Source organism: Chrysemys picta, chromosome 3 (genome assembly GCF_011386835.1).
Source record: "Chrysemys picta bellii isolate R12L10 chromosome 3, ASM1138683v2, whole genome shotgun sequence".
Taxonomy (NCBI): Eukaryota; Metazoa; Chordata; order Testudines; family Emydidae; genus Chrysemys; species Chrysemys picta.
The window spans coordinates 70,252,871-70,278,663 of record NC_088793.1 but is presented as its reverse complement, the minus strand read 5'-3'; the positions used below and the strand labels follow the sequence as shown (position 1 = coordinate 70,278,663).

The 25,793-nt window shown below is 39.4% G+C and overlaps 1 protein-coding gene across 3 annotated transcripts in view; it reads left to right on the top strand.

The window, feature by feature from the left end:
* The window catches only part of RNGTT (RNA guanylyltransferase and 5'-phosphatase), a 415,119-nt gene that overhangs the window by 36,341 nt on the left and 352,985 nt on the right, over nt 1-25,793 (top strand). For all 3 annotated transcript variants that reach the window (XM_005299708.4, XM_005299707.4, XM_024103027.3), the window contains exons 5-6: nt 3,499-3,574; nt 13,535-13,790. In XM_005299708.4, the coding sequence (XP_005299765.1) occupies nt 3,499-3,574; nt 13,535-13,790 (332 nt within the window). The remainder of the gene's footprint in view (nt 1-3,498; nt 3,575-13,534; nt 13,791-25,793) is intronic.

The window sequence follows — 25,793 nt, the reverse complement described above, 5'->3', positions numbered from 1 at the left end:
TTCTCAGCCTAAGGATTATTGCCCTCCCTCTCTTTAGATAAATGGGAGGGAGGGTTTCAGACTTTTCTGTTGTAATGTGGATTCATGATAGGGAAAAGGTTGAGAACCATTGGATTGGAGGCAAATTGGACTAATATTCAAAATTAACTCTTGAAATTGCATGAACACTTACTTCTGTGAAATAGAATGTTTTTGTTTTTTCTCAGTCTTTGTGTTTAATGGGAATTTTAAATCAAATTCCATATATGATTTAAGTAAATGTTTTCTCACATCATATGTTACCTATCAATTGGAATAAGTTGATGTAGCCATCCATAGCATCTCAATGCAATTAATTATTTTTCTGGGTCAGCAGTTTACATGGAATACAGATAGCATTATGAAGTGCTTGAAATAGAAAGCTCATTTTTCTAGTATTTTAACTTTAAATATAATTTGCAGTGTTGGGCCATTAACTTCTGACAGTTGGTTATAGGGAATACGGATTACACTGCACCTTTCATTTCTGCTGTGTGAACCGAGACATGAAATTGGAGTTATTTGTTAAGATGGTGTTTGTTTTCATCTCCTTAGCTTAGTTATTCCGGTCTGAGGTATCTTCTTCCTCATAAGAGATTTAATTAGCAGTGTCCTCGATGTCTTCTGTTGTAATTTCATCTTTAGAGGGTAATAGAAAGAGGTTCCTTTTCTAAAATTCTAGACAGATGGTGTCAAAGAGAAAACAGATCACTGTTCTAGAAATGGACAGAGGAATGAATGCCTGTATACTGAGGTAGTCATGTTTGAGGAGGGAAGTTCAAATATCTTTTGTTTCTATTCACTAGTATATTAAGAAGCAGTGCAAAATATACTGTATGAGAAGAATGAAACATCAGAGTTGTCAAATGTGTTTAGTTAGGGAAGAAGAATAGAGGTATTCTAATCACAGCAGAAAAGAGAGGATATGAATGAGACAAATGCATAATTCTTTAATGTAAATTTTTACATGAGAAACATGAAGCAGTTTCAAATGTCAGAAAGAGGAAACCAATAAAGCTCTGGTCAGGGCAGTTCTACTCCTGTTGGATTGAGCAGTAAGTGATTGGCATAGGACTCCCATCATAGTTGAATAAGTTTCACCACATGAGGGTGATAAGATTGATAATGAGGTTTAATCTGGTCTTCAGAAAAGAAGCAAAAGTTCTGTCCTTCCTATAGGTAATGTTTCATTTTTCAAATATAAAGTAGATAGAAAAATCTGCCGTTTCCGAACTTAACTTCTAATAGTAATAGAAATCAGAGACAGAAAAGACCCATTAGGTCAACTCCTTCAAATGCATACTTGTTTCCGACTCTAGATTCTTTAGTTTAGTTTGGTGTACTTGAGCAATGGGCCTGCACTGCTTCCCTTGGAAGACAATTCCATGCTGCCAACATATTTTGCTGGTCATCACATGATTCAGACATATGTTGCTGATCCTAAACTTTTCCTAACACACTCATATTTCCTTACTCAGTTCCATTCCATTCTTAGGATTACTGGTTTTTCCTTCTTCTTAGTGTTAATTTTTAAGTAAACCATGGTCGAGTTTTTAGGTGTAAAAATCAAATTTTGAGAATTAATAATATTTTATGTAAGTGTCTTGAAGCCTGAGACTCAGGTCCTTCTAAGGAAACACCAGAGTAACTGGGGAGATAGGAGGTTGTATGTACATAGAAAAGGACAGGAACAGTGATGTCTGGGAAAGCTGCATGACCTCAAATCCCAACGTCTTGCTTTCATTGCCAACATGCTTCTACTATTGCCATATGGATGAAAAAAATCATAAGATCTTTGACTTTTTGATGCCAGTAGTCACTGCATTCCCCCCATTGCTACAAACTGAGTGTAAGTCAAGAGAATTTAACTTTCAGCCTCAGTAGATCAGGAATACAAAGTGCTAGTTTGAATGGCAATCTGTGTGAAACTTCCTAGCTAAATTAGATAAAGATGGATTGGAAACTTGATTTTTTGGAACACAATGTTGCAAGTCTGGAGTAACGCTGTACCACCAAGGAAATAAAGACCTTGCCTTAGTAGGCTGCTCTGGAGAGAGAAAAATGTGATTACAAGAACTGAAATCCATTGTGGTCTGAAGCAAGTTTTGAGATAAGCAAGGGTTAGGAAAACAGACAGGAAGAAAGCCTCACTTGTATCTATCTGTTATTTATTGGGACATTTCTGTTTTTCAGAGAACACATTCTTAATATCCTTAATTTCCTATGTATGAAGAAAATGTATCTTTCAATCAGGTTGAGGAAGAAAGGTGTCTGACCTGGTTTGATACATGTCTGTAATGAGGGGGTCGACTCAAGTTATTCCCCTTTTTTGACCATTAGTAACAATTTTGCTTTTGGTGTGGCAGGAGGAGGTAAAGTACACACTAGAAAACTGTGTATATTTTTTAATCCCATATTCTGGAATTTACCGTTCACTTTGCTTGTGTTATAGGGGGAAAAAAAAAACTGCTCATAATCTGATCATGTAGACCCCAAAGAAATACTCTCCTGATACTTTAACTTCTCTGAATATGGTTGAGAAATATGGAAAATAACCGGAATAATTGGCATGGCACTAATAAATTAATGGTGTGACCCCTGTCACTTTAATAAATAAAAAAAGATGCAAGACAAATTTTGAGCAAGATATTAAAGTCCCCTTTCTTGTCAGAACTACTATAACAGCAAGAGATGGTCTTTCCTTCCGATTTGATTTATCTAAACCACTAGATGGAGCTGGTAACATAGGAAAAAGGGAAAATTAGAAGCAATTGCTTTTTTGCTCTCCCTCCTCCCTGAGAAATATTCAATAAAATAAAGGCTGAAAAAACAATTTATTAAATTTAAACATTGGTTTCTGTTTAAACCGAAAAGACAAGTAGTTCAAAGTGATTCTTTATTGAATGGATTTGGTTTTTTAGGGATTTCTTTCAAAATTAAAATTAAATAACCACTAACATGTTAATAGCCATTTTGAAATAGAATTGAGAGGATCTATGGATATAATTTCTAAGTTTAAAGCAGGATAACTTTGACATGATTTTTATGCTTAACAGTATGAAATGACTATAACCCCAAATTATTTCTCTAAATTCACAATCACTGCATTGATTACACTGTCTTTTATGGTGCCTACAAATGCTGATCAGAAAGCAATCGGGTACTTTCTGGTATTAATCATGTTTCAACACTAATAAAAAATAGTACTGTTGAGCTTTTGTATTGTGACAAATTGAAGATTCAGAAAATTACTGATAGGAATTAGCACACAGAATTTAAATATCGTTTGGGCTTTATACATAGTCTCTAGAGGATCTGGGTTTCCTCAATTAGAATGGGGGCATCTCCTTAATGGTGGTAATTTAAATGGAATGAGCCAAAAAGATCACTTGTTGGCATTGTTTGTAATAAAAACAGCTGCATGTTATTCATTTTTAAAATGATTTGTCTCCATACATTTAGTGTTATTTTGTTTTCCAGGTGTTCATTGTACACATGGGTTCAATCGAACTGGTTTTCTTATCTGTGCCTTTTTGGTTGAGAAGTTGGATTGGAGGTAATTTCGCAAATTTAATTAATTTGGGGTACAGGGAAGGGATATAATTGGTGGTGTTTTTTCCAATGTGTTTCACAATTGTCATTGCTCCATTGGTGGTCCGATTGTTCTAAGAGTTTTATCTTTAAATGAATATATTTTTTCACTGTTGATTCTAGGAATGCTGATTTTTTTCCTTCTTCATATCTGACACAGTGCACTAAGCATGTCTGTATTTTCAATAGATGATGGTAACTGGAAAGTCTTAGTTTTGAGCAGATGACATACATTAACATTATTCCTGTCAAACTCTCTTGACAGTTGAGTCTATTTCAGTTAAGCTTTCAGCTATATTGTCAAGTCCGTAGACCAACAATTAGCCCTACCAGCTGTGTTTAAGTTTTCATGAGTATGGATATAGGTTGCTTTCTCTCTTTCCTGTGCAAAGTATTGAAATAGACTGATGTGTATTGCTTTTGATTGATAGCATTATTTTAGATCTTTTGTTCTTGGCATATTCAAAAGAATGGCATTAGATAGTCAAAGTAGCAGGAAAGTGACATGTATGCATACATCTGAAAGGAAACCCAAAACACCGCATTTGTTACAGGATTTTTCCAACAAGAACTGTATTGGTGGTGTAACCTACCTTTTGAGAATTTTCCAGAATCAGGATGCATATTTTGAAATAAGGGTGGGAGAAACGAACCCCGCCCACCCCAGTGGCGTACCACTTTAAATATCGTTACTTCAGGAAAAATGTCTAAAAGTCTTGCCACGTTAGAAGTTAGCTTTTATTCAATGATATAATTTAAACTAGGACTGTCAAGTGATTAAAAAGATTAATCGCATGATTAAACAATAGAATACCATTTATTTCAATATTTTTGGACGTTTTCTACATTTCCAAATATATTGATTTCAGTTACAACACAATACAAAGTGTACAGTGCTCAGTTTTTATTTATTTATTTTTGATTACAAGTATTTGCACAATACAAACAAAAGAAATAGTATTTTTCAATTCACCTAATACAAGTACTGTAGTGCAATCTGTTTATCATGAAAGTTGAACTTACAAATGTAGAATTATTTACAAAAAAAGCCTGCATTCAAAAACAAAACAACGTAAAACTTCAGAGCCTACAAGTCCACTCAGTCCTACTTCTTGTTCAGCCAAATCGCTCAGGCAAACAAGTTTGTTTACATTTGCAGAAGATAATGCTGCCGCTTCTTGTTTACTATGTCACCTGAATGTGAGAATAGGCATTCTCATAGCACTGTTGTAGCCGGCATCACAAGATATTTACATGCCAGATGCTCTAAGCAGTGCAGCCTGTCACACGTTCATTTTCATCCTCTGAGTCAGATGCCACCAGTAGAAGGTTGATTTTCTTTTTTGGTGGTTCGGGTTCTGTAGTTTCTGCATCGGAGTGTTGCTCTTTTAAGACTTCTGAAAGCATGCTCTACACCTCATCCCTCTCAGATTTCGGAAGGCACTTCAGATTCTTAAACTTTGGGTCGAGTGCTGTAGCTATCTTTAGAAATCTCACATTGGTACTTTCTTTGCGTTTTGTTAAATCTGCAGTGAACGTGTTCTTAAAATTAACATGTGCTGGGTCATCATCCGAGTCTGCTATAACATGAAATATATGGCAGAATGTGGGTAAAACAGAACAGGGGATGTACAATTCTCCACCAAGGAGTTAAGTCACAAATTTAATTAACACATTTTTTTTAATGAGTGTCATCAGCATGGAAGTATATCCTCTGGAATGGTGGCCGAAGCATGAAGGTGCCTACGAATATTTAGCATATCTGGCATGTAAATACCGTGCAATGCTGGCCATAAAAGTGCTATGCAAATGCCTGTTCTCACTTTCTGGTGACATTGTAAATAAGAGGTGAGCAGCATTATCTCCCATAAATGTAAACAAACTTGTTTGTCTTAGCGATTGGCTGAACAAGAAGTAGGATTGAGTGGACTTGTAGGCTCTGAAGTTTTACATTGTTTTGTTTTTGAGTGCAGGTATTAACAAAATAAAATCTATATTTGTAAGATGAACTTTCATGACAAAGAGATTGCAGTACAGTACTTGTATGAAGTGAATTGAAAAATACTATTTTTTATAATTTTTACAGTGCAACTATTTGTAATAAAAATAGTATACACTTTGATTTCAATTACAACACAGAATGCTATATGAAAATGTAGAAAAACATCCAAAATATTTAATAAATTTCAATTGGTACTCTATTGTTTAACAGTGCGATTTAAACTGCGATTAATTGTGATTAATTTTTTTGCGTTAATTTGCATCAGTTAACTGCGATTAATCAACAGCCCTAATTTAAACACAAGATTTTCTCCTATCCAGCTAGTCCTGATGCAAAGCCTGTCTCTCTAGAGTATGGGCTACACTAAAAAGTTAGGTTGACCCAGCTATGTTGTAGTCATGAGTGTCCTAGTTAAGCCGACTCATGGGTGTAGACAGCACTACATTGATGGAAGAGTTCTTCCGTTGACCAAGCTACCACCTCTCAGTGACGTGGATTATATATACTGACAGGAGAACCCCTCCAGTTGGCATAGGTAGTATCTACACTGAAGCGCCGCAGCTATGTCGCTGTAGTATTTCAAGTGTAGACAAACCCTAGGATCTTGGCAATAACTCCCTTTCCACTATTCTATTTGAAGAACCATTTCCAGCATTGGATGGATCCATGCTGCTACTTTTTGTTTGCTTATGACTGAGCATAAAGCTTATCTTGAGGCTGGGATATGGGCAAGATGGCCGCCTTTTTGGGAATTGGGAAGAACCAATTTTTCCTGGTACGATAGACACGCAGTGAGAGAAGATGCATTATCATGAGTCCTTTGAACACCAATGGCCCAAGGAATCTAGAAGCTCAGCTGAACCTGGGAAGTGGATATAAAGCTGAACATCCTACTAGTAGGGTGCTAGTGAGTCCTATGCCTGATAGGTTGGTTACTTTCAATTCCTCTAAATGCTTTAAAAAGTCAGCATGTAATAATTTGAACCACAGTAGGTCTTTATTTTGTTATTTCTCCTGGAAACAAATAGAGATTCTGAGTTAAGTCTATTTGAAATAGTACCTCCTATTCAGCCTTACTTAATACGTTCTTGCTTCTGCATGAAAAGCCTTAAATTGATTGATCAAGCCTTGGTGGTGTGGGGTGCGGTGTGTTTGGTTGTGTATTTTTTTTTTTGGGCAAATGGTTAATCATGTTAATTAAACTTGTTCCTCTCGGTCAGCTTTTGTGAAACAGGACCAATATTCTCCAATGTAGCAGATAAAATACAGCTACAAACAAAAACAGCAACATTAAAAGAATTGCCTTAAATTTACAATTACAGTAAGTGTGCGCACCATATTAAGAAAAATTGTTTGCTGCATTATCATTTCAAGTAAAGCGGCATTGCTATTCACTGATGAAACAATGAGGTTTTCCCTGTAGAAAATCCATCCATATTTACCTCTTAAGCACATGATGTAGGATAGCAGCAGATGCACTGTGAATGCTGAGATGTGTTATACAGCTAGTTTAAAGAAAGGTCATCCAGACTGACAGCCCTCGAGCTAGTCATTGGAAACCTTACGTGATGCTCTTTTTGCAACTCACTTTTCTCCAAGACAGTTTCATTTCTGGAATATGTAAACTATCTTTCCTACCAGGCTGGTCTTCTGTACCTGAAATCTGAGCTGTTATATCAGGTTTTGTTACTATCTTTTCTTAATACTATGTATTTACAAGAGAATCAGCTGCTTGTAGTACATCAAGGACAAACTTTTCTAGAGCAGTGGTTCCCAAACGGGTTTGTGAACTCCAGTTTCATGAAATGTTACAGGGGGTTCACGAAATGTTACAGGGGGTTCTTGGGGAAAAAATTCCCTCCTGGTGGACAGAGCTGTCCATAGGGACCACGGGGCCAGCAGCCCAGAGCCTTGGGGACTTCCAAGAGCTAAGCAGTTCAAAGCAAGCATATCTATCACACGGAGGAGATTTAAACTTCAAGACTCGAAATAGAAAGGGAGGTGGATAGTTTTTGCTGTTTTTAAAAGTAAATAGGCTTCATAGTGTTGTTTTTAAATTTTATGAAGAACAAGTTTAAGTTTTGTTTGTTTGCCTGGACTGCTCAAGACCTGAATGCTTGTGTAAGAGGAACTCTTTGAGTTGGCTTCTTAAATACCTTCATGCTGTTTCACATCTGATGCTCCTTGGTGAAGCATAGGAGCCAGAGGCGCCAGTACAGGGGGGTCGACGAGAGTCACATTCCGCCCCCGCGTTGGTGTGCCCCCGTGGGTCCCTCCCTTTTTTCCTGGCAGCCCCCGCAGGTCCCCCTTTTCCGGCGGTGCCCTCCCCAAGCCACAGGGTGCGTGGGGGTTTTGCTCCTGCACCCCTTTTTTCTACTTGCTCCTCTGATAGGAGCCTTGTCTTATAACAGGCTTAATCAAAAGGGATACAAGCTACAAAAGTGAGATCGTGGAAGAGTGTTGCCATTTTCATAATGTAATAAAAATACTGTAATGATAAATAATAATTAATAAATCATGTGTAATAAGCATGTCATAAAAATAAATTTTATATTTCAAGATCACTGCTTTTATAATTTATGCTGAGGTAAGGGAAAAAATCCCTGGAAATATTCATTTTTAGGAGGGGGTTTACTGAACTTGACATTTTAGTGAAATGGTTGTTAAAGTTTGGGAACCACTGTTCTAGAGGATGATTGGAATTCTTAAGCATTTGGAATGGGGGTCCCTCTCTCTTCCCTTTTCCCTCCTTCTCCCAAGTTGCCTCTTGTCTCTGGGACATTAATTAAAGGATTTGTTAAGCAATTTAGAGACATTACCAAGATAATTCTAATTTGTCTTGTAGAAAGAACAAAATGAGTTTTAAGATCTTTTTCACATCCTTTTTCTCTCTAACTTAACTATCTAGGTTCTTCTCTTTTGCCCATTGTGCCAGCTTCTGGCCACCATCCGGGCTTGCTATTCCAGATAATGATTTTTCCTCTTCTCCTGAAGACAGAACTAGACTTACCAGCTCTAGGGAAGGGCTTGCTTCCACCTGTTCTGAGAGACCTCTAGTTCTGTCTCCTGGCAGCTTCAAAAGACACTTTTCAGACAACCTACCTTCCCAGACTGCATAGCACAGAAAAACTTCTTAACCTCTTCCTTCTTAATCTAATTTTCCTCCTTTTATGCTTTCTCAGTGTTTTCTTTTTCTCTTTGCCTCATTAGGGTATTAATTCCTGGCCTGGTAGGGTTCTTTGCTCCACAGCCTGTAGCAGTTCCCTCTGTCCCAGACCAAGGTGTCAGAGAAGTCTGCCAAAAAGGCTTAAATGAAGTAATGCCTTCATGTTGAACTGGTCTTATTCTATTCTATGTAGGTTCTTATTCTGCGCTCATCACTATAGTATGAGTGCTTTCCGTTAAGTAAGGTAAATAACATTGTTATGGCCTGTCTGGATTAGGAACTCCGCCTTATTTTGTGGACCTAGCCTTCAGTTCATCAAAGCAGTTAAGCATGTCTACATTTAAGCTTGTGCTTAAGCTTTTTGATTAACAGGAATGGACTGTTCAGTTGTGGCTCCAAAGAGGAACTACTAAAGGCTGGTTCTGAGGACTTGGGCGCTTCTTCCCAGAGAAATGGAAAAGCTATTTTGAGAAGTGAGACATTCTTTAACCATTCATAAAAATTAATTCTGTTTGCTTATTAGTGTATTCAGCCTTTGTTCTGGACTCCTCCCCATTGACCCCCATAATTATGTGTATTTTCCCCCTCCCTTTTCTGTAACAGCTGTGAACATGTATCCTATAACTAGGAGTCCAAAAGGGAGCTATTAGCCACTGGAAGGGGCCAAAAAGTACCTTAAGCATATCTATCCCTGAGAGTCCATGAGAAAAACTTATATAATAATGCAGGCTCTTGCACAAGGAGCAGCAGTTACCAAGATGCTCTTAACACCATGTTTCAAATGGTAATGGATTGAGTAAATCTTCAAGTGGTGTCCTTATGTGTGCTCCACTTAAGAACATGAGAATGGCCATTCTGGGTCAGACCTGTGGTCCATCTAGCCCAATGTTCTGTCTTCCGATAGTGGCCAGGGCCAGATGTTTCGGAGGGAATGAACAAAACAGGGCAATTGTTGAATTGATCCATCCTCTGTCATCCAGTCCCAGCTTCTGGCAGTCAGAGCTTCTTGGCTGCAGCCCTCTGGCCTCCCCTGGGAGGTACAAAACAAAGTCAAGGACCTCTCCTTCGAGGGATACAAGTTGTTCAATGGTGTCACAGATGGGTCCCTTCATTCTTTTTAAAACTCCCAGACAAGGATCTCTGGGCATCTATATACCTGTGACAAAGAAAATACATTAGATTGCAGATGGCTCAACGCTCTTGTCCAGCTCATTACTAGCCCATGAGATTGGCTGAACCTCCCAGGAGGGAGCCCAGATTCACTAACAAAGGGCCATCCTCTACAGTGACTTCCCAGTCAGTGACCTCCTCAAATGACCATTTTCCCCATTGGTTGAAGGCTGCGAACGATCTCCCTGTCTCGATCCTACACTGCACCAATCCCCTCTCTACCCTTATGGGGATTATGTCTCATTTTCTACCTTCTTGGGGAGTTCATCATCATCATGGACAGATGGATCCTGGATGTGATTTCTACAGGCTATCCCATCCAGTCCAGCCGTCCCATCACCACTCTCCTCCCTATCCCTCTTCAGAGGCCATTCTTATGAGGGTCTCTTGAAACAGTAGGTGCAATCTTTTGTAACCCTAATAGTGGTAAAGCCTGTTCCACTGGACTTCATTGAGAAAGTGTTCTTTCCTGGTACTTCCCTGATCCTCAAGAAAAAAAAGGGTGGGGTGGGTTAGGTCGACATTGTTGCTGGACCTCAGGACTTTGAACACCTTCATCCACTCTCAACTGTTCAGAATGGTAATCCTAGCAGCAATAATTCCTTCCCTGAATCTGGGTGATTGATTTGTCTTCCTCGACCTTCAGGTTGCTTATTTTCATATAGCCATGTACCCCATACACAGATGTTTCCTATGTTTTATAGCTGGCAGGGATTTGAGGAGGTCACTGACTGGGAAGTCACTACCAATATTGCATCCTACCCTTTGGCCTCTCAACTGCCCCAAGGGTCTTTACCAAAGTCTTCTTGGCCATCACAGCCCATTTCCAGCAGATGGGAATAATCATCTTTCCATACCTGGACGATTGGCTTCTGAAAGGTCGCTCATTTCTCAAGGTATATTCAGCAACCAGGAAGGCTCTATCCCTGTTCTGCTCCCTGGGCTGCTGCCTCAATTCAGAAAAGTCTACACTCACACCTGAACAACATGTAGACTTCAGTAGGGCCACTCTGGACTCTACCACTGCCAGAACATACTTGACCATAACAGGTTTGCCACAATGTCCAGATTCATTTCAACAATATAACAGAGCTTGCAAACCACAGCAAGGGCTTGCCTGCAACTCCTGGGCCACATGGATGCTGGTATGTTTGACACCTTTAGGAAGACTACAGTCCTGGGGTCATCAAGCCTGGACAAGAATTGCTTACACCCCCAACAAACACAGACCAAGTGGGTGTCTATACTTCAAAGGGCCCTCAATTCTGTAATCAGTGGAAAGATCCACAAAAGGCATGTGTGGGTTTTCCATTCTCGTAGCCTCCTCCCACAAGGATCATCACCACCGACACATCTCTGCTAGGTTGGGGTGTGCACTTTCAGCGCTTCACAGCTCAAGCCAAATGGACCCACAGGAGGCAATCATCCACATCAACATATTAGAGCTCAGAGTGGTTTGTTAAACTTGCTAGCACTACTTTTCCCACATTAGGGGCTACCTGATGTACAAAAGAGAAACTATGTATTATATCAGTTGGCAAGGAGGAATAAGATCCCAGTCCTTGTATGCCGAGTCAATAAAACTATGGAATTGGTGCATAGCACTCCACATACTGTTCTCAGTGATTTATCACCTAGGACTGCAGATCACAGTGACAGACTTCCTCAGCAGGCGTTTCTGCCTCTTCCACAAGTGGGAACTGAACAATGCAGTTTTCAGAAGAATGTGTCCTACCTGGGGTATTCTGGAGATAGATTTCTTAGCGACACCATCCACTGCAAAGTGCAGACAATTTTATTTGAGGGCAGGGCACTGCTGCAACTCAATGGGAGATGCCTTAGTTATCCCGTGGCCCTGTGTATTGCTATATGCTTATACTGCTACACCATTTGGTCAAAGTCCTGATTGAAACAGGAGAAATTAGCCATCCTCATAGCACTGTTGTAGCTGAGGGAGACATGGTTCCCTGAGTTAGTTTGCGTATCTGAGCAATTGCCTCTCCGCCTCTCCCTGACTGAAAATCTCCTCACCCAAAACCCACCTCAGCCTCTTGGGGTTTCACCTGAAGGCATGGCTACTAGATGGCTTATTGGTATAGAAGAAGATTGCTCTCTGGAGGTACTGCTCAATAGTGGAAAACTACCTACAGACGGGGAAATGTTTTCAATTTTGGTGCAGCCATTGATCTATACCTCCTCTTGAGTCTTGTCTGACACACATTCTCAGTTTCCTGCTAAATTTAAAAACCACGGGATTATTGCTGAGCTCAATTAAGTTTCATCCCCCTATTGAGGGATTTTCAGTCTTCATGCACCCAACCACTGTGAGGTTTATTAAGGGACTATTCAATCTTTTTCCTCCTGTGAAAGAACCTACACAATTTTGTCCTTAATGTACTGAAGAAGCCTCCATTTGAATCTATGGGGACTTGTCCCTTCCTTAATTTGTGCCTCAGGACCTCGTTCCTTATTTCAGCCAGGAAGGTAGGGGAGCTAGGAGCGCCGTGATGGCTGACCAACTGTACACAGCGTTCGATCATGACAAGATGACACTACATCCACACCTGCGCTTCCTCTGTAAAGTTTCTTCAGAGTTCCACATTAATCAGGAGATTCACCTGCTGGTGTTTTACCCCAAGCCTTGCTCTCTGAGTGAAGAAGTGAGACTACATACACTGGATGTAAGAAGAGCTCTTGTTTTTTATCTTGATAGGACTGAGCCCTTTAGGGCTTCTCCTAGGCTGTCCATCTCTGTCGCAGAACTAAGAGGAAGACATCTGATCTCCACCTGGAGGCTGTCCAGATGGGTTGCAAGATGCACCTTAATCTATTATGTAGCCTGGGGTGGGGTTTCATCCCCTTCCTACGATGATGGCTCATTCCACCTCTGTGGCGCTACTGAAAAACATACCTATCTCAGACATCCGCAGGTCAGCCACCTGACCTTTGAGGCACATGCTTTCCCAGTACTCATGTCTGCTTCCAGAGCTGACATGGCTTTCGGTGATGCTGTTCTGTGGTCTGTAGTGAACCTGTCTCCTTGGCACTCTTCTTCATAATTGAGGTACTACTCAAAAATCTGCTGAAGGGGAGCACCTGTAGGGACGCTACTCAAATAAGGAGAAGTTATGTACCTTGTACAGTAACTGGAGTTCTTCAAGATGTGTGTCCCTATGGTTTCTCCACTACCCAGTCTCCTTCCCCTCTGCTTTCCAATCTTCTCACTAGATTTCATGGCTGAGAAGGACCTGAGCAGTGGGGGGGTCCATCCCCCCCTTCCCCAATATCCTTGCATCGGAGTAAAAGGATCTCTAGAATGCAGGTGCTGCTGCTGAAAATCTCCAATCAAGAGTGCATGGGCATGCACACATCCTGAAATGGAGTACCCATAGGGACACGCATCTTGAAGAACTTCAGTTACTGTACAAGATAAATAAGTATTTCAAGAGTTTCTGAATTCTTGACAATGAAGTGATTTATTTTTTGAATTTTTAGGGGAAACTGAAAGTCACACAGAACATTATTAATTTATTAGACATGTCTTGTTAACATCCAGAAATACACAACTCTCAATTTCTGTTTTCTAGTATTGAAGCAGCAGTGGCTACTTTTGCCCAAGCCAGACCACCAGGTATCTATAAAGGGGACTATTTAAAAGAACTGTTCCGTCGTTACGGAGATGTAGATGATGCACCGCCACCACCTGAGCTACCTGAATGGTGCTTTGATGAAGATGATGAAGAGGAGGAGGAGGAGGAGGATGTTAAAACAGGAGGTCAAGAATCAGAACCTGGGTCTTCAAGTTCCTCTTTTGGCAAAAGGAGAAAAGAACACCTAAAACTGGTAATGTTATCCGAAAGCTTAACATTTTACTTTATAAACTGAATTTGGTGAACTCTTATTCACTAAATGTTGCATAATGTGTGTCACAAATACCAGGTCTTGTAAGTGGGGAATGGATAGCACTGTTTAGAGCCAGGCACAACGTGAGTTGGTGGAAAGTAAGATTTCTTAATTCTTTGTATAATGCTTTTGATCTTAACTTTCAACACGTCTGCTATTCCAATACTGGTTGTTTCCTGAGCAGAGATTGTCAGTCATATTAAATTTAACAAGATTGCTTGATGAGTTTCCTGATGTGAACAAATGCTTTGTTGTGGCTGGGTGGAGACCAATACATTCCTTTTAATTTGTGACTAAAGTCTTCAGCGGTGCAAGCCAAGCCTTGCTGATAGGTGTATATAACTTTTATTGATCTTTTCAACCCAGCCATGCAGTTGAAATTGAAACTTTGTTTTTGAATTAGTGTTTAATTTTCACATACATTCCGTGTAGAGGTTCTGAGAATTATTTTGGCAAACAGTAATGTGAACTGAAAAAGAAAACAACAAAAAAAGAGCAAATTAAATTTAAAAGCTGTGAGAAATTGTCTCAGTAGACTAAAGCAGTTACAGTAATTATAGTTATATATGTTTGATCAATTACTGTGACTAGTTCAGATGTGTGAGATAGGCATACATTATTATTAATGTACTACTTATTTTCTATATCATGTTATTTACAGATATAACAACTCTCCTACTTAAAGTAGAAGAAAAATGGTTTTGTTGTGCTAAAGACTAAGGGTTTCATTCTCACTGAATGAAGTGAACTTAAGACATATTGCCATAACTGAATGGAAAAAATTGCTGGCCACATAGTTGTGTACAATTTTATCTGCATAATAATACCTCACTTATCTCACTGAGGTGCTGAGGAGGTTTGGGTGTTTGTAATCAGTTAAATTCTCACATGAAATGTGCCACAAGTGCATTATTACTGTTCATATTACTAATAGAAGTATTATAGCTGCGCATTGGGATGCAGAGTTAGGGAGGGGAAGGAGCTAGCTTAGCTTGAAAAGAATATAGAATCTGATCCAAAGCAGCAAAGTTGCACTGTCACAGACTTAAACGTAGTCTATCAACTGGCATAGCAGAATAGTTTAAACACTAAAAATTACAGTAATAAATGTTCAATGTGTTTTAAGAGAAATAGTCCATGATCTCGACTAGCCTTCCACTGAGAGATATAAAGATGTACAAGAGAATTTTCTCTCTTCAGGCTGCAATGGCAAGATAATTTCCACCCTCCCTTCAAGTTATCAAAAAGGATGTGAAGACTAGGTTTCTGTCACCACAGTCAAATGGCATCCTTTCTCACTCAAATATAGGACTAATCTGATGTGTTGAACAAAGATCATGATAGAAGATACTCTGACTTTTCCTCCTTTCAGAGCTGGAAAGCTAAATTATACGAATAAGCATATTAATAACTAAAACACAATTAAGACTTAGAAAATTTCAGAGGGAAGAATCATTTGGTTAATATGCATATTCGTATAATTCAATTTTACAGCTTGGGATGCACTCACTTTGGCATGAAGAGGAAGAGCTGGGGAATTCTATCCCATGATGCTTGGTTGATTGATTGGACTTTTCCCGTAGCTGATCAGAGAAGGATTCAATCCATTTATGGTTGACTTGTACATAGGGGGCCGAAAAAGAGTGATGGTCAGGTAAATACCTTTTGCATATATATCAAGTATTTTTTCTTCATTTTGGGCATTATATAAAGTGCTAATGTTAAAAATAGAGTTGCAATTAATGTCTCATGCCATGATGTAAAAATTCTACAATGTACCATGTTTGAGCAGGGAGTTATGCCAAAGCATAAGACATAACTGGAAAAACCCAGATGCAACTTAGAATGTAATACTATGCATGGGCTCCTTTCACATTACCTATTCAGTTACAGGGAGCCTGTTTGCTGCTGCTAGTCTCTGTGATGTTATAGGAAGAAGTAGGTTTTGACTCTGTGAGTGCTGCACTTCAGCAGTTGAGCATTCACAGAAACATGACAGAGCATTGCAGAAGCGTCAGTGACAGACATTTGAAATCTGATTTCAACAAGAAATACTGTGGGTATTTTGTAGATAGTACAAAAATTATACTCCCAAACCATTTTTACAGTCTGATGAGTTTGTTACATCAAATTGATGAGTGTTAGTCAAATACAAGCCTCATAAGTGAGTTCTCAAACTACATAGGCATACTGCAGCTGATCTTAATGCTCGCATGTACAATGCAATGGGACATACTACATGGTATACCTAAAAATTAAAAAGGTGGGTATAATTGGTTGGATGGCCTTTTCCTAAAATTTTGTTGCAGACACCTGCATCTATGACTATGTTTGGCAGAATAAACTGTGTTCCTCCACACTTAGAAAGTTTAGCTGAAGCATGCTCTGCTTAATTATCTGTTAAGCTATCAAAGAGCACATTAGCTCTAAATTCCAGTAACTCACTTTCAATAACTTTTTATTATGTCTCCTTCAGTGGGGTGTGCATGTGTGAGGGTTTGGGGGTTTTTTTTGAATGATTGTCTCTCCTGTTTTCCTGTTGCTCTGGTACTTTCTTCTGCTTGCTTTACTTTTCTTCCCTTTTTTGTCTTGGAACAGAGTAATGATGCACAACCTTTGCATTGTGCACAACTGTACTCTTTGATGAAGAGTCTGCTGGCTGCAGAAAACATGGGGAAAGACTAAGTATGCATGGAAGATCTGTGGAATCCCCCATACAAGATTCCAGGACTTTCTTCAAGTCTTTGTGATTATATGTAACCCGAATAAGTATATGCACAAAAAAAGTTATGTATGCACAGATCTTCCGTGCATTCACGTTTTTTGTGTGCATATACTTATTCGGGTTACATATAATCACAAAGACATGAAGAAAGTCCTGGAATCTTGTATGGGGGATTATGAACACAATAAAAGCAATCTGACAGCACTGCTGGGAGGAGGAAATGATTCTACCATGTATTTTTGGCCACAGATCATTGCTCTTGTGGATTTCCTTCAATCCCTCATTCAGCTACTGGATGTTTCCCCAAGGCTTTTTGCTTGAAAAGTCATTATCAAACTCCTGTCCAGTTACTTCCATTCCAAGTATTTGTTTTATCAAAAATAAAGTCAACCATTCTAGCTGTGTGAAGATAGCTGTTGGGCAGAGAAATTGCTGAGACAATGGAAAGACTGTTTCATGGAACAAGATTAAGATTTGCCAGGAATGGATCTTCTGCCTATTTGGAACAATTCCTGAAAGTATAGAGCACATGACTGTCACATATTGTTAGGAACGGTAGGTGAGAAGTGGAAACTTCTGATTAGAGCTGGGCAAGAAACACATATCTTGTGTCATGAGAATTTTTGTCATTTTGAAAAATTTCTCCATCCCAAATTGGGATTAAAAGCTGAAATTTCAAATTTTAACTAACCAAAAAGCTGAAAATTTTGGGATCAGGTCAACTGAAACTTTTAGTTTTGATTTTTCACTGTTCTTATATTTCACGATAAATTAACCTTAATTTCCAACAAAAAGTTGTTCAACTAAAAAAGAAAAATATTTGTTTAAAAATGGTGAAATGGGATGTTTCAACAATTTTAAAACTTTAAAAAAAAATTAAAACAGGAAATTTATCAGTCATGTAATTTTAGACTTACATTTTTAAATAAAATTTGAAGTTAACTTAAATAAAAGTTTCTAAAATTAATGGAAACTTTTTTAAAATTTAAACATTCCTCTATTGAGTTTGTTACACAAAGTCAGAAAGCAAACATACTGTGAAATATCTGGTTTCACTATCCAGGCTGATTGAAATGTAAACCGTAATATCATATTAGGAGAAAATTACTTTTTGGACTTTTTTTGGTATAAAAAAATTCTGTGTCCCTCAGACCACATGTTTGCTCAATTATAATTCTGTCAGAATATTTTTTTAACAGCCATATTTTTTTTATTTGAATTGTGGGTTAGGCTGAGTATACGCTGTATACAATTGCTTTTCTTCTAAATTTTTTTTTTTTTTTACAATTTACATTCAATATTAGTTAAGATCAAACATGAAAAAATATCATTGCCTATTTCAAACCCTGGTTCCCTTAGGATTCCTTCATTTAATGTATAGTTAACTACTTTTATAAGCCAAAGTTCCTTTAAAAGAAGAATTAATTTATATTCTGTTCACAAAATTCATTTTTTAGGCATCTCATAAAACCTACGAGAATGAGAGAACCCCATATCTTGAAGTTTTATAAATATAGTAAATACTGTTAAAGTACAAATCAGCGCTTAACTGATGAGGTATTGAACTTATATTTTTAAGAATTATTGTTAAGATGTCTTTTCAAAGCTCTGTAGTTCAGAATTTACTTGATATTTTTCTTGCCTGGTTTCCATCCCTTACACTTTTAGTGCACCATAATCATATGTAATATACAGTGTCTTTGCAAGAGAGCTCATTGTTTCAGGTCAGGATGAGAAAGTCTCAAAATATTACATCAATTAACAAAAGAATCCAAACAAAACCAGCCTTCAAACAGGGCAAGTAGGCGACTAGGATGTATATTTTCAATTTTACAAAGCTGACTTTTATGTAACCTTGAATTTCATTAATGAGGTAGTTTACTTTTCGAAAAAAAAAATTTACCCTTCCCAACATATGGAGGGTTGTAACCAGTATAAACTGTACAAAATTGTGATACAAATTGTTGAGTAGTAGCCTTATGGCAGATTGCTTTTTTGAGAGAAAACAATTGTACTAAACACTATGCCACCTGCAAGTCCAAATAAATAAAATTGAGGATTTGAAAGTATCCCTTCACTGACTCTTTCTGGAGAGATTTTCAAATGACACAGATGGCAGTTAAGCACCTAACTCCCATTTCTGCCTTTTGGAAATCTCACCTGTTGGGCAAAAAATGGATAGCACTGTCTTAGTAGTGGGGAAAGGTACTATCATATTCTCTGGTTGCTTCACTACACTGCATAATTTCCCTTATCAGGAGTAAACCATGACCATCTTTCCCTATTCCAAACCATTCTCCTAGCCAGACACTGAAAATTCACAGACACTGCATCTAGGCAGCTGCCTGCTTCCTTCACTGAGCCATTCATGTACTGATAGCACTGCAGCCCAAAACTACCTCACTCTTTTATCCAGTGCCCTTCATGTAAGTGAGTAGGCAGAGTGACAGAACAAAAGCCTATGGCGCAACAAACAACGAAGACATCTAAGTGAAACAGCCTAATTCTCTAGATCTCTTGTGTAAGAATGAGAATTGAAAATGATCCTATCCAGATATGCCAAGGTCCACAGCCAAGCCAATAACATCTTGGGTTTATCAATATTCTAAGCAAGTTCTTTGCTGCCCAATTCAATCAAGAATGTGTTGGAAACATTTGTTGACACTATGTTTGGTGTAGGTTTGGGTTATTGTATTGAAATAGGGACTGGGAGTGTTTAATCACATAGATTTCTGGTTTTATTCTGTTGAAAGGCGATTTTTGTTTTATTCCCCTGAGCATCAGATTTGTTTTAAAGACTAAAATAATTTATAATGCACTCTGTAGGTTTCTTTTCAATATCCTTTTGATGATATCTTTCTTAGGCTTACTGTAATGCCCAGTACAACTTTATGTATTAGGTTTAGATTAGAAGAAAAATTATTCCTGTGTTTTTATACAAGTATGCAGGTAACAAATCAATGTTTTATAGTGTTCTCAAACTCCTATTGTGGAGAAAATTCTCCCAACCAAAGATGACTGGATCTGGCTTCTTTCAGAGTTAATTTTTATCTGAGCATTACTCAGAGGGAGTCCTTGATGAATCATAAGATACTTCTTGCACATTCTCGGGTGAGTTTGCTTCAGCTTCCATGTTTTCAATTCCCGCCATGCAGGGAGTGAGGAACTGTTCTCCGATTGCAAACTCTGATCTTTAGAACATAAGAACGGCCGTACTGGGTCAGACCAAAGGTCCATGTAGCTCAGTATCCTGTCTACCGACGGTGGCCAATGCCAGGTGCCCCAGAGGGAGTGGACCTAACAGGCAATGATCAAGTGATCTCTCTCCTGCTTTTGGTGTAGCAATGCAATGCACTGCCACTAAATCAACAGGCCACCCGTCTTAGCTAGTGCATGCAGAATTGGGTGCTTTGTGTACTTCAAAGTATAATTGTAAACATAAGCCACTATACTATCATAATATAGTCAGCAGCTTGTTTGGTACATTTTGAATGTAAGGAGAGGTAGAAATGTATTCTGCTCTAATCACTGGAGGAACCTAAGTGTGGTTTTCGTTGGTTCTAAGCATCATTAGCTCTTACTAATTTCATTTGGAAATGTGAGTGCTGTCAAGTTGGACCCTCGGCAGTCTGGCAACAACACTATGGTCACACACAAGACTGTCCTAGTGAATAGTCAGTGTGATCTTTAATTTCTGATGAGGTGACTGAGGTTTTTTCTTCTGTGGAAACACTCTTTAAAGACAAAATAGTTTGGAGATTGCAGTTGTTGACATCAGTTTTCTGGTGCTGTAAAGTAGAGGAAAACATGGGCCCTCCTTCAAAAAATCTTAGAACTTAAGTTAAATAACAGGTCAGAGGTAACCTGCCAGATGACCTAAAGATTAAAATTCCCAGGTGAGGCAATTATTTGTTTAATTTTCTTGTAACAGAATTACTATGTACGTGGTTTAGAATTAATAGATTCATAGACTCCAAGGCCAGAAGAGACCATTGTGGTCACTTAATCTGACTTCCTGTATAACATAAGCCATATAATTCCCCCCAAATAATTCCTAGAGTGTATCTTTTAGGGAAAAAAACGTAATCCTGATTTTAAAATGTTAGTGATTGGAGATTCCACTATGATCTTCGCTAAATTGTTGCAATGGCTAATTACTCTCACCATTAAAAATATATGCCTTATTTCCAGTCTGAATTTGTCTAGCTTCCGCTTCCATTCATTGGATCATGTTATATCTTTGTTTGCTAGATTGAAGAGCCTAATATGAAATATTTATTCCCCATGTAGATACTTATAGACACTAATCAACTCACCCCTTAACTTTTTCTTTGTTAATCTTTGTGTATTTAGGGTTACCATATTTCAAGTTCACAAATAGAGGACACTGCCGGGGGTAGGGAGAGAGGAAGGGGAGGTGTGACATTCCCCTGGTGTTATCTGGACCGGTGATCTGCTAGGTCACTCCAATCCTCGACTCCAGGAGCCAGCCTTACCCTGCTCTGCTGTGAGAACCCCCACTCTCGGGCTGTTCACACACAGCTTCTAGCATATAAGCTGCTCCCAGCTACGCTTTTGGCCAGCCGCTGCTTGGATTGTGCAACCGAATTATACTAGCCAATATCTCCAGTCCCAGACAAAGCATTAGGAACCTCCATCTTGCAGTGTCCAGTTATGCCCACTGGACGCTGCAAGCTTATATGAGTTTCAGTTTAACAAAGAAATTGATATGTACCAGGTTTGTTATCCCAAGGGGAGTCTCTGACATGCTTCTGCTTCAGGTAGAATAAACAAACAAATTTAATACCTACAAAAGATAGATTTTAAGTGATTATAAGTCAAAACACAAGAAGTCAGATTTGGTCAAATGAAACAAAAGCAAAACGCATTCTAAGCTGATCTTAACACTTTCAATGCCCTTACAAACTTAGATGCTTCTTACCACAGGCTGGCTGGTTGCCCTTCAGCCAGGCTCTCCCCTTTGATCCGCACTTCAGTCGCTTGGTGGTGATGTCTGTAGATGGAGGTGGAAGGGAGCGCATGGCAAACGTCTCTCCCCTTTTATCGTGGTCTTTCTTCCCTCTTGGCTTTGCCCCTCCCCTCCCTTTCAGAGTCAGGTGAGCATTACCTCATTGTGGTCCCAAACTGACCCAGGGAAGGGGGGGGCGACTCATTCGAGAGTCTAAGGGCTTGGCTACACTTGCAAGTTATAGCGCATTAAAGCATCCCTGGGCGCCCTAACTCCTGAAGTGTCCACACTAGCAAGGCACGTAGAGCGCATTACTGTGCTGTGATTGGCCTCCGGAAACATCCCATAATCCCCTGAAGTCAAGTGGCCACTCTTCTCATTGTTTTGAAATCGGCTGCAGGCATGCGGATATCCCTTTTCAAAGCTCTGTTTCTGATAGCCGCGTGCTTATCTGCTCCGGGACAAAGCAAACCATTAGTGTGGAATGCTGCTGTTGTGAGTGTGTGTGTGTGTCTCTACTGCTGTCTGAACTTACAAGACAGCACGCTGACACACTCTCAGCCCCCCCAAAATACACGGTCTCTCCCACCACATACACACAACACACTCCCTGTCACACTCCACCCCCCTCCCCATTTGAAAAGCACGTTGCAGCCACTTGCACATTGGGATAGCTACCACAATGCACTGCTCTTTGTGGCGTTGCAAGAGCTGCTAATGTGGCCACGCTAGTGCGCTTTCAGCTGTAAACACATCGCAGCATTTTCCTTGCTGCGTTCTCCAAAGGCTGTTTTAACTCCCAGTGCTCTACATCTGCAAGTGTAGCCAAGCCCTAACAGATCCTTTCTTGCTGCCTAGGCCAGTGTCCTTTGTTCCTGTGAGGATGGGCTGGGTTTGTCCCATACATGCCCTGATCAGGTGTGAACTGCCCCTCTGCTTCTGGAGAGTTTTTGCCTGGGCTTATTTTAAGCCATGAGGATACATTTTCAGCTTCATAACTATATACATGAAATGACAATCTATAACATTACTATAACAACAATGCTCAGTGCATCATGAGCCTTCTGAAGACACCTGACATGACAAGCTTTGCATTGGATACCACATAATCCTATTATGAGGCTGAATATGGGGGTGCAGGTTGTTCCCCTGAGGTAGAGAGTCAGAGAGGGTACAGTTTTCTACTGTACACTTTTTCTACCTTGAATATCTATCATTTTATAAACAAGTGTAATAGCCTCAAAAATAAATGTAAATCAAATGTAAATAAACCTTTTTACATGCAGTCAGTCCTTTCCTACAGTGCTGCTTCCTGTTGTGCCCGTGCATATTTCTCTGTAGAGTGCATCTTTCTCAGCAGTGGTTGACTGCTCATCAAGTAACCATGAAAGTCATTACAAGATCTATTCCTGAAGTTGTACTGCACAAACAGGATCCCTTTCAGTGACTCAACAATCAATACCATGCCACCCTTACTCCTGCGCTGCTTTTAGAGCTGGGTGGCTAGCCAGCAGCTGCTGCTCTCCAGCTGCCCAGCTCTGAAGGTAGCACCGCTGCCAGCAGCAGCCCATAAGTAAGGGTGGCAAACCGGTAAGCATGAACACTGCTCATAAGGCATGTTTGGAATTGTAGGTCTATCAGAATCAATGTTGGAAAAAGGATGAGCAAGGAAAAATCAGACATTTGTTCATATTTCAAAAATCTGAGATAAGAGGACAAAAAAAAGTGTTGCCTGGGAAAACCCAGGCATATGGTAACCCTAAGAATATTGAGCTCTTTGAGTTTTTCTAATCCTTTAATCAATGTCGTGGCTCTTCTCTGCATAGGTCTGGCTGAAGCAGTGCTTCTCAGAGGGATTTGAATGGAGAATGTTAGGGTTATAGTGTTTTATCTGCTGCATTTCATGTTTTTAAAATGGAAAATTGAGGTCTCCAGCAGTCCTTAAATATTCTGACTGTGATCACTGAAGCTGATGTTCCCCAGTGACTTTATTAAATACTGTTCCCTGATTTTTTTGTGGCCATTGATTATTATTGAATTCCAATTAATACTGATTTGAAGAGTTGAGGAATTGTAGGGGTCTAGTCCCAGAATCAGGCACAACAGAATCAGGGTTATCAAGGTCAGAATCTGATTGGGAACCCTGGTGTGCCCAGCGAAGACACTTGCAGTGAGGGTAAAGCAAAGCTTTAATCACTTTTATTAACACGGTTAGTAAAGACAGAAAAGCTGCAAATCCCTTAACATTAACTTTGCAATGCTGTTATATTTTTATCTCTTGTACCCCATTCCTTGCATACGCTCACATACTCACACCCCTTCTTGGGGATCTGATGGTGAGAGGCAAAGGTCCAGCCCTTTCCCTGGCATGCCAAACAAGTCAGATGGTCCAGATCCAGATTAAGATTGACCGATCCTTCTCACATGGCATTCTGGCTTATTATAGGGCCTAGAGGTTGTCATGAATATTCATTGAAAGGCCCAACCTGCCTTGTCCACCGTAAAGTTAGAGTGCTTTTATCCTATTGTATATTAATGCTTTTAGGTTCTTACCATATACATCAATTTGTTGCCAAGGAAAGTTTGCGGTTAAGCATTTGCCAACATTTTATCCTAAAATATTTTAAACTAGTATCAGTTCAGTGTTTCTGCAGTTACCTGGTATCATTTTGTACAAACTCCTCCCTTAAGCACATTATTCCCAGTTGCCCAAAACTCAGGGTAACTGTTGTTCCATTTATTCTATGCCAGAGTTCACAGGCCTCAAAGCCTTATGCTAACTGATTAAGCTGATGCCTTACAAGATACAGGCCTGTAGTTTCCTTGTGTTTACTTCTAAGTAAAATAAAATGCTAAAAGCTAGCTCTGTGGACTACAATACATATTAATAACTTTGTTAATTTGACTTAATTAACTGCCTTTTGTTCCTGGGCACTAGATCTCTTCTTCACTGAGAAGTCTGAAGGAATGCTTAACATAGTGAATGCTAATGGGAAGGGGGTAGGTATAGCAGATAAAATAAAAAAAGAACAAGTTAAAAATCACTTAGAAAAGTTAGATGCCTGCAAGTCACCAGAGCCTGATGAAATGCATCCTAGAATACTCAAGGAGCTAATAGAGGAGGTATCTGAGCCTCTAGCTATTATCTTTGGAAGATCATGAGAGAGGGGAGAGATTCCAGAAGACTGGAAAAGGGCAAATATAGTGCCCATCTATAAAAAGGGAAATAAAAACAACCCAGGAAACTACAGACCAGTTAGTTTAACTTCTGTGCCAGGGAAGATAATGGAGCAAGTAATTAAGGAAATCATCTGCAAACACTTGGAAAGTGGTAAGGTGATAGGGAACAGCCAGCATGGATTTGTAAATAACAAATCGTGTCAAACCAATCTGATAGCTTTCTTTGATAGGATAACGAGCCTTGCGGATAAGGGAGAAGCTGTGGATGTGGTATACCTAGACTTTAGTAAGGCATTTGACACAGTCTCGCATGATATTCTTATTGATAAACTAGGCAAATACAATTTAGATGGGGCTACTATAAGGTGGGTGCATAACTGGCTGGATAACCGTACTCAGAGAGTTGTTATTAATGGTTCCCAATCCTGCTGGAAAGGCATAACGAGTGGGGTACCGCAGGGGTCTGTTTTGGGACCGGCTCTGTTCAATATCTTCATCAACGACTTAGATATTGGTGTAGAAAGTCCGTTTATTAAGTTTGCGGATGATACCAAACTGGGAGGGATTGCAACTGCTTTGGAGGACAGGGTCATAATTCAAAATGATCTGGACAAATTGGAGAAATGGGCTGAGTTAAACAAAGACAAATGCAAAGTGCTCCACTTAGGAAGAAAAAATCAGTTTCACACATACAGAATGGGAAGAGACTGTCTAGGAAGGAGTACGGCAGAAAGGGATCTAGGGGTTATAGTGGACCACAAGCTAAATATGAGTCAACAGTGTGATGCTGTTGCAAAAAAAGCAAACGTGATTCTGGGATGTATTAACAGGTGTGTTGTGAGCAAGACACGAGAAGTCATTCTTCTGCTCTGGTTAGGCCTCAGCTGGAGTGTTGTGTCCAGTTCTGGACACCGCATTTTAAAAAAGATGTGGAGAAATTGGAAAGGGTCCAGAGAAGAGCAACAAGAATGATTAAAGGTCTTGAGAACATGACCTATGAAGGAAGGCTGAAAGAATTGGGTTTGTTTAGTTTGGAAAAGAGAAGACTGAGAGGGGACATGATAGCAGT